The sequence below is a fragment of the Montipora capricornis genome, chromosome 1, assembly GCF_036669925.1.
Source record: "Montipora capricornis isolate CH-2021 chromosome 1, ASM3666992v2, whole genome shotgun sequence".
Lineage (NCBI taxonomy): Eukaryota > Metazoa > Cnidaria > Anthozoa > Scleractinia > Acroporidae > Montipora > Montipora capricornis.
The window spans coordinates 34422477-34432476 of NC_090883.1; the positions used below are offsets into that span (position 1 = coordinate 34422477).

Below are 10000 nucleotides of genomic sequence, written 5' to 3' on the forward strand. Positions count from 1 at the left end.
AGAGAACTCTCTCACTAGCAAATTATAAGTTCTCTATCTGTATCCGTGGCACGAAGCTGTTTCAAAAAGACAACTATTATAAAATTGTAGTATTTTGTACCTGCAACAGTAATATTGCCTGAGGGTAGGCAAGGAACTTAGATGGATTTGAAATTTTTGACCTTCAAAAGTGCAAAGAAAGTTATATGTAGATCTGGCATGCAAAAAATTCTCCATGGGAAATACATGTATTTCTCATTTTTAAATAAAGAATAAACTTTTTCTTCTCCCTAAATAAAGTTATTAATTAAAAGTGGTACAGGTCAAAAAATCAGTGTATATTGATACCCAAATTGTACACTTCCTAACTAAATAAGTGCTGACACAGCTGGTCAGTATAACATGCAGACTGCAGTCACTGGGTCTAAAATGCAGACTGAGGCCTGGGCGTACACTGTATTTTGTATTGAGTCTGCATTTTAGACCCCAGTCTGCATTTTATACTGACTGGTGTTGACACATAAAGAAATAGGTTTTTATAGAAGAATCAATTTTAGTAACATATTAACAATGCTTTTTATGGAGGCTGTGATGGATACAGTAAAAACATACTGGTCCTCCTGTGCTACCAATCAAACCACTTTCTCCAGGCTCTCCTTGGATACCCTGTCAAACAAAACAAATGTGTTTTACCTTCAATAATTATATGCATTTATAATAATTATTCCATTACATTTGTTAATCAGCTTTTGTTAAGACCGCTTTCATGAATGGCAGTAGCCTTACAATGTACCTGTTTTATTAGTTTGTACCATGATGTCATGTATTCATGTTACAAAAAAAGTAGTCCAACAAATACTGGCCTTATTTTGATTTTGAAATTCTTTTGAATTTTCCCATCATAAGGAGGCTTTTAAAACAAAGAATATTTCGTTAGGCTTCCATTTATGAAAGAGGTCTATTAACTGTAACCCTGCTTGATAATTATTGTAATGAAATTACAATAATTATAAGTTACTAGTAATTTTTGATTCTTGACGTGCAATCGACAGTCGGATTCGAGGCAAAGGAGAAGGGTAGGAAAAGTGAACATAATTTATCGCTTAAATCCGAAGTTTGAAGATACCAGTATGCACTTCATGAGATGACTTAAATTGTAAGTGCCAAGTACTAAGACTGTGACAGGATATTGAAAAACTTTGCCCTTGGTTGGACCCTGAATCATAAGTAAGTACGATCTGTTGGGTTTAAGGAGGTAAGTTGTGGTCAAAATAACTACGCATCGTTTCTGAGGAAACATTACAATGCAAATAGACCCATGCATGGGAGGGCATGTATTGGTTACTACATTACATGCATTATAGCAAAATACTTAAATTTCAACAATAATTCAACAATAATTAACATCATAAGTCAAAAAGGGGTTCAATCCTTACATCCGGTCCTCTCGGGCCAGGTGGTCCACTTTTTCCTGCGGGACCCTGCAATGCAAAACAAGGCTAGGTCAGTACATGCACAGAACATGGAAGACCTTTCAATATGTAATCAATTTCACGTACGTATGAATTGCCAGATAGAAATACATAAAATACATAGAAGTGCATCTGTAATAATTATAACTGTAACCTGTCTAACAATGACTGAATTTAATGTTAAACCAACATCATTACTTATAGTATCAAATGCTACATTTGTACATTGTAATGAAATGACTGTGTATGTTATGTTAATTACAAACTAAGATTACAGTGTATACATGTGATTAGATCAACTTCAAAATTAAATAAATGAAATAAAATGAAATGTAGAACCCATTGGGAACTCGGAAAAATCCGAGCCCCAGATGGGATTCAAACCCACGACCCTCCGTGATCTAGTCGGATGCTCTAACCACTGAGCTACTGGAGACTCTATGGTGAGCAAGGGTGAAAATATTGTGGGTCTTTGACTCTAGCTGAATCACGCAGCTACAGACTAAAATATCGACTGACAGCATAGCTCATAACTGCATCACGCATGCGCAGTCACCTTTGAGCCTATCTGAGATGCGGCCAACCAACCACCCAATTGAGTGAATTTGAGAATGATATACACAAATGAAATGAAATGTACATGTAGAACCCATTGGGAACTCGCAAAAATCTGAGCCCCAGATGGGATTCGAACCCACGACTCTCCGTGATCTAGTCGGATGCTCTAACCACTGAGCTACTGGATACTCTATGATGAGCAAGGTTGAAATGTGGGTCTTTGAATCGAGCTGCATCACACAGCTACAGACTGTGTGATGCAGTTACATGTATGAGCTATGCTGTCAGTCGATATTTGCCGCATCACAGATGTTGGAGCCACCTGAATTTTTCTGGTATCTATAAAACAGCAATAATAAAATTATAAATTGTCCAGCTTAGTGTGATGATCTTAGAAGATTTATTGTTGTAACATGCTCATGGTGTTGTCAAAACCGTAAATTTGGTTTTTATTTTATGTGTGCGCCACACAGTCATGCAGCACTATCCATTTCTCATTGCCTTTTCTCATTTCAGGGATCCATAATCATTTTTTTATCAAAGTCATTTTAAAACCAGACAATTACGCCTTATGATATATTATGTACTTGACTGCACCTTTTATACTGACGCCTAGGCCGGGCGATCAGTATAAAAATTAATGGTGGACTGCGGACTGCGGACTGTGGACCCGAACTGAAGACCGGGTACATGTATAAAACATGGAATGCAAACTAGGTATGAAGAAAGGATTGAGTATCAAAAAATGGAGTATAGAATAAAACTAGGATTGCACTGGACTAGATACAGATTTTTAAAAAAGTCCTTTCAAGAGTCCTCTTATTCCATTTCAAAATTTTGTCAAGGACACAGAAATGCTCAGACAAAAGTATAATTTTGTTATGACATTTTATGAAATTCATGAATGACAAGAGATTAATTCATTCATTAAAAACTTCATTATTCCAACAGAAGACCTAAAGTTGGTCAGAGTGATTATACATGTACCACAGGTGGAGCACCCTCTGTTGGTGTTGTTTGTTATCAATCTTAGAAGGATACCAGTATATAGAGAAGAAAGTTACAGTGGTTGCGATTTCCTCGGCACTAAAGTTTGAAAGCAAGTAATTCAATGAAAGATGAAACAAATTAGCATCAACTGAGTCCTGTGTTGTCTTTTTTGGTTGTTCAAAGCTGTTTTTGCTGTCATTTTGAGAGAGGCTTTTTCAACATGATCGGTGCAAGAAACTAGACCAAAGGAATTCAAAGCATTTGAGTCTATTCGAATCCACCAATCAGTGCAACACAACCCTTGGCAGTTCCCAGCCCCTCCTGGCAGTTTCCAATGGTCAGGTTGCACTCATTGGTAGATTCAAATAGAGTCAAATGCTTCGCATTCCTTTAGTCTGGTTTCTTGCACCAATCACTTTGAGAAAGCGTTATTATGGTTCTCAGGATTGCCTTTCTCTGTAAATTTTCGAAAGATGAAGCTCAAATTCGGGAAAGATAATTATGGGGACATCTCTAATCAATCGGATGCGGGACAGGGGTTTTTAAGGATGGTGCCTACTAATTCAAAGGTATTGTTGCCCCGGCTTATGATTACGCAGGAAATGTAGATCTTAATAAGTGTTATTGAAATCCAAAAAGAAAATTGGGGGTAACCACACATTTTTCAAAGATAGTAATAATAGTTGTAAAATGCTTTAAAATGCAAAGCAATGTATGGTGTTCTTTCCCAAATTGAAGCTTAATTAATATTCTCTCAAAAATGCATGGTTACCCCCAATTTTCTTTTTGGATACCAAGAGTACTTACATGTACTATGATCTACTCCGGATAGCTGTAAACCGCGCAAAAATACACTGTTAAGTATTGGTAAGCATCGATCACCAATAGGAAACTCGGGTACAGTGCAGACCAGAAATATGCGTCCTACGCAGACGCAAAACGCACGCACGTTTTTTGCGCACACGCGTTTTTAAATGCGCGTTTCCAAACGCGCATTTGATGCGCGTTTTTTCTTTTGTTATGCAAACTCGTATCGTAGATGTGATGTTCATTGTTCCACGAAACAATAGACATACGATAAAATGAATATTTAATTTCTGTGATCAACTTACCAGAACATTTGAATTGAAGAGCGGTGTCAACTGACCATTGTGAGTTTTCGAAACAAACCTACAACGCTTTAAATTCTTTCGACATTCACTGAATGAAAAATAATAAAACTCTGTTGTCATCCTGCAGCTGACCACTGATAGTTAAGTTATTTTGACCTTTCTGTTGCCGAAACTGTAGTTTGGATCGTTGTCACAGAAAATGCCAGACAACGGAGAAAATAATTATGTAGACGTAGCTTCTGACTTTTCCGCCAATTCTTCGCAATAAAAAAGCTTTGCCGAAAATTTGTCGAGCTTAAGAATTTCGGGAAAAAAAGAAAACAGCGCTACTGAGGAGTTTTTGTAACATCCCAAGTTTTTCGCGAACGTCAAATACTGAGAATGGCGCCACAGAAGTCGTCATGAGATAACTGCTTTCAGGCTCCGACAAGTAAACATTTGGTTCTAGGCTCTCAAACAAAAGAAGACGACATTAGGGCCGTTTATACAAGAGAAAATAAGCCGTGGCTTACTCTAGCCGCGGTGTACATAATACGCGAAAGGGACTATTTATACGAGTATAAACTCCCAGGCCAGGATAAGCCGCGGCTTGAGAAAGCCGTGAACGTAGATCTTGTACCATTTACTCCGGGTGTTCGCGTCTTGTGTAAGCCGCGACCAAAGTAAGCCGTGGCTTATTTCCCTTTTTTGTCACACAGGGTTTCACTCCGTATGCTTCCAGCCAACCCCGCGTTAATTCTCATCCGTAAAGCTTAACTAAAGAAAGAAATTGGTGCAGAAGATATCTTAAAGGGGAGATTTTTCAACTCCGAGCGCATTCCAGTGAATCTTGCTGAAGTAATACAGCTTCAATTCGCAAAAGGACACAATGCCGAGACGCCTTTTGAATGTCACGCACGCATTACAAAAAATATTTTGAAATATACGAGAAAGTACCGGTATTACAGATGGCGTAAGTAGGTTTTGTTTGCGAATGAATATACTCCTTATTTCGTTGATTTTACTGCATTTCACTGCACCGTTCGTCCAAGTCTTGCTCTTAGCGATATTTGTTATTGATCGACTAACTTTACTGACCGCCGATTTCTGTTGGCAAAACCGATGTCTTTCAAATTGAAAATAGTCCTGTTTTACGTTTTAATCACAGGAAAATATTTATTTCCCTCATTATGTCATTTGTTGATGCAGCGAGAAGTGTAAGTAATTTTCAAATGTCTGAAATTAAATATGAAGCGGAAGCGAGTGCATTGTTGACTCGAATTTCACTTGGAAGCACGCTTTACGTTATTTTAAATTTTGTCAAACACTTCACTGTTGACATAGCCATTGTCTTGCGCTGAAACTAACAATAAAACTTAAACAATGAAAAGACAATGGGTCAACTCATACATACTAATTATCTTTGATGAATGCGCGTTTTTGATGCACGTGTTACAAATGCAGACGCGTGTGCGCAATTTTCGTATGCTCGTTTCGCACGCGTTTTTTGGGACGCATATTTCTGGTCTGCACTGTATCTCGAGATGCGCAGAACGTATGCGCAATAACAATGGTAGGCACCGTCCTTAAGGTGAGAGTTTCAATGGTTTGGCGTCAGTTCCAGCTTGAACAAGACAAGGTCACCAGCCAGAAGGTCGGTGCTGCTTGCCGGTCAATTTTCTTGACTCTGTATCTGGCGGTCCAGAAAAGATCTCTCAAAATGATGCCAAAAACAGCTTGAAATGACCAAAAACACATTAAATACAGGACTCAGTTGACACTTTGTTTGATCTTTCATTGAATTATACATGTGCTTTCAAACTTTATTGCCCAGCAAATCGCAACCACCGTAACTTTCTTCTGTTTATATCCTATAACCCAACAGAGGGTGGTCTGGCTGAGATTTTAGTCATCTGGGATGACTGGAAAACAACGAATGTGGATCCCTGCATTGTTCTATTTGCTCCTGATGTTATTGTTGTTTCTTAAACCCCAAAATTTGAAACTACAGCCTCTGGACATGGAATATCTACAGGGCCTGCACTTCAAAGAAAAGCACTTACCGGAGCGCCCTTCTGTCCACGGATTTCTTGGAACTGCGTTCCTGGTCCTTTAGAGTCACTTGGCCGTACCAACTAATTTAAATGAACAAATACCGGGTAATCATTTTATTATGGCTGCTGTATGAAAATTGAGGATTATGTTACAGTCATGCGCATTTACTGAAAATAAAAGCAATCACTTCCACATTTATGTAAAGAACACAATCATTAACTTGGCAAAAAAGGTGTAACACAAATGTGTCAGAAGTTGCATATACAGTTCTGTACAGTGTAAGGACAAATTAAAGCCTGTGGTTGTAAACAAATATTGAAATGATAAAAGGTTTATTTTTCTCTGAACACACCAGTGATTAATTTATGCTGATCTGAGTTTACCACTTGCAGCCTTGGCATTAAGTTGGAGAAAAAGGGTAACTAAGGTCAGACACTGAATCTTGAATTACAGTGTGGCACAGAATTTATGATCCAAAGAACTAGAAATTCTTCCTACTCCATGAGTACATTGTTTAAAGACCGTACGATGGATTTGGCAATTATTAGAATTTTATAATTATTATATAATCATTGTCTGGAATTTTCAATCTTTCCACCTTTTTCCCCAAATTATGGTTGACGAGTTTATCAATTAATTTTATTTTAACTTCTGCTGCTGTTTTTAGGGTTCAGTAAGTAGTGAATAGGGTTAGTAAGATGGCAACAGTTATGTAAGAAGTGTCATCCTTTAAATATTGCGAGGAAACTCTAACAGACAATTATTTTTAGAGTAAGCAAAAAGTACACTGCAAAAAATAAAAACACTTACACGTTCAATTATTGGGTCTGGTCCACCAGGTCCGACAGTGGGTGCTGCAACAATGGGCCCAGGAGGACCCGGGAAACCTTGGGGACCAGGCAGACCTCTTTCACCTTTGAGTCCATTATCTCCTGCAGCTCCCTAAACAATCCAAAATCAAACTTAGATAAGTGAGGACATGGAATGTGTGAGCTAGCAAGTCATGTGAGTAAGATCGAACTTAAGTCTAAGAGTAAAGTAATTAATATGTGCATTTTTTCATCCACTTTGCTGCACTTCACTGACTTTGACTCTGTCAAGACCAACACTCGGGACCTTTAAAAAACTGAAGAGAAAGTGTTGCCTTTGTAATTACATGTACATCCGCATGTGGTAAGACAACACTAGTCTTCGTGGAAAAGGATTGTAAACCATAGGCCCCACAGGTAGCTGTCTCAAAAACTTTGTTAATAAACTAATTCTGTGGGACATTGATCCCACATACTATTCGAAAAGAGCAGGGCACAGAGTTCCTGAATCAGATGTTGTGGTCTGATTGAGGGCCACATGTTTATTGGCCTTTGACTATTAAGTGTTTGATTTATTTACTTATCATACTAACAGTACTTACTTTCTGCAAGTTCAAGTCCCTAGGCTACTACAGAACCTTCACAATACAGCACATGCTACACTAGGGAGCATTTCTTAAGAGTACAAGTACATTTTGATACAATTTTTTTTTTGTTATTTGGGTGCCATAAATCTCTTTACCTTCAAAAGGAATGTTTGATCAATAAGGATCCAATAATTTCAAAGGGTGTTACAAAAACAACTACATGTAGTGTGTGTACTGACAAATTAATTGCATTTTTAGCGGTTACCACCAAAGGGTTAACAGACTGAGTCTCTCATTATTCAAAAAGCCCATTTCCGCAAAATAACTATTAAGCACAGACGAATGTCAGTTTTTGTTTCTGTCACACAACATTCAAGTGTGTCATGGCATTGTGTCTGTTTAAAATTAAACCATTTATGGAAACAGCATCCAGTGCCCAAATCTCTGACTTAATAGCAGTAAGTTTTCCTGGGTTTCTTTCCCGTAATTTCCACTGTTTACAAGGGGTAACTAGGTACAGTGTAGGTCTTAGATCTTAGTTTTCGACATCCAATTTCAAAGCTAATTTGCGACTATTATGCTATATATAGTCCTGAAAAAACCTTCTTAAAATTTACAGTAAGACTCACCGGTTCTCCCCTGATACCCACATCACCTTTACCGCCTGGACTTCCAGGATCACCCTACATCATGAAAAAGCATAATTAATTAATATCTTCTTGAGATCACTGGATCTTCAACCCAGGTTACATGTACATTGTACACATGTATAGGCAATAGATGTACAAAGTCATAATGACTCAAATGGAGCCTTGAATTGAAGAAACAAGGTAGACAATGCACAAACCTTTTCTCCCTTGGGACCAGGATCTCCAGGTCTACCAATCTATAAAAACAAATAAAAAACACTGTCAAGTATCCAGAGTTAGCAAAATCTACAATCTTGCACAAATTAAATGGAGAGTGGCCACCACCCCTCCCCACGAAATCAGTAATGGGAAAATGGTGTATTTTGGCCTTCACGTGGCCTCATCCTTGCTTTAGTGGGAAGGGGGCATTTCTGTTCCATTTTAATCTGTTCAAGATTGTAGGTCCACTCAAAAACTAGCTATATCCCCTTTACCCTTCTCTACAAAAGAGCAAGACTTACTCTGTCCAGTGTTCACCAGACAATTTTAATCATCAATCAGGGGTGAGGGGATGGGTTATTATTATTATTATTATTATTATTATTATTATTATTATTATTATTATTATTATTATTATTATTATTACTATTATTACTATTAATGAATCATCCACTCTCTAAAAGCTAGTCCTGCATGATGATTAAATCCCTCTTTAGAGGTTGGCAAAGGGGTTTGTGTCTTTCAAGTGACTGCGGCCAAAATAACTTCAACATGCAAACAAGGAAGCACAATAATTATTTGTGAATTTATGACCACTTGCATGGCATAATTGCCTACCAAGGTATAATGTGGACTATAGAGGTAAAACGTATCCTCAAAGGCTATGGACCATGATAATTTTTTGTACGATTTACATGTGGAAGGGATCATAACCCGCCTTGCGCACGGTATTGGCTGTCAAACGCTCGTTATCGACAATACCCGTCTTTTAGCTGTTATTTCTTTGCTACAAGGTACTTATCTGGAATAATACGGAAAACAAACGCTTGTCTATTATACAAAAATTTGGTTTTATCAACGGAGTTGATAATGTAAATTGGCCACCGTACAGAGATTCTAAAAGCTGACGTTTCGAGCGTTAGCCCTTCCTCAGAGCGAATCGAGGGATTATGGGTTACGTGTAGTTTTTATAGTAGAGTAGGAGCTACGCTATTGGTGGTAACATGGCAACGTGAAAAATAGGAATATATTAGTTAAATGAAAAGCGTTCGTTAATACCGTGAGGATTAAGGGTGCCCATTTGAAAGATGAATTTTTGTTCCAGATTCTTGCGGCTTTCGGCTTTCGGCTTTCACTACAAACGTCACAAAAAGATAAGAATGACAGAATTCCATTCACCCCCACTTTCCATCCTCATAATCATGCAGTCAAAAGCATCAATCTTAGTAATTTTAAATTACTCCAAAATGATCCCGAGACTGGTAGAATCTTTTCGCAACCTCCACTTATTTCATTCAAACGCGACAAAAACGTAGGCAACTTTTTAGTTAGAAGCGCGCTCAAAACTTACGAACAACCCGGCACTTTCAAATGCGCGCGCTCACAATGCAAAACTTGTCTTTTCATTGTTAACACTTTAGCAAGATATCAGGACCTAAGCGATCTGTTAAGATCACCGATCGTTTCACATGCACCTCCGCAAATGTCATTTATTGCATAACCTGTACGTTATGCAATAAATTATACATTGGTGAGACAGGTAGACGACTAGGTGACCGATTCCGCGAACACCTTCGCGATGTTGAGAAGAATGACAAGGATGCATCTAAG

General features: G+C 38.0%; 1 protein-coding gene across 1 annotated transcript in view; it reads right to left on the bottom strand.

The window, feature by feature from the left end:
• The window catches only part of LOC138040176 (collagen alpha-1(II) chain-like), a 135750-nt gene that overhangs the window by 113524 nt on the left and 12226 nt on the right, over positions 1-10000 (bottom strand). Inside the window, exons 4-9 of the mRNA XM_068885953.1 lie at positions 8389-8427; positions 8171-8224; positions 6956-7087; positions 6154-6225; positions 1416-1460; positions 592-645 (exon numbers count right to left, since the gene is read on the bottom strand). Coding sequence (XP_068742054.1) covers positions 592-645; positions 1416-1460; positions 6154-6225; positions 6956-7087; positions 8171-8224; positions 8389-8427 — 396 coding nt within the window. The remainder of the gene's footprint in view (positions 1-591; positions 646-1415; positions 1461-6153; positions 6226-6955; positions 7088-8170; positions 8225-8388; positions 8428-10000) is intronic.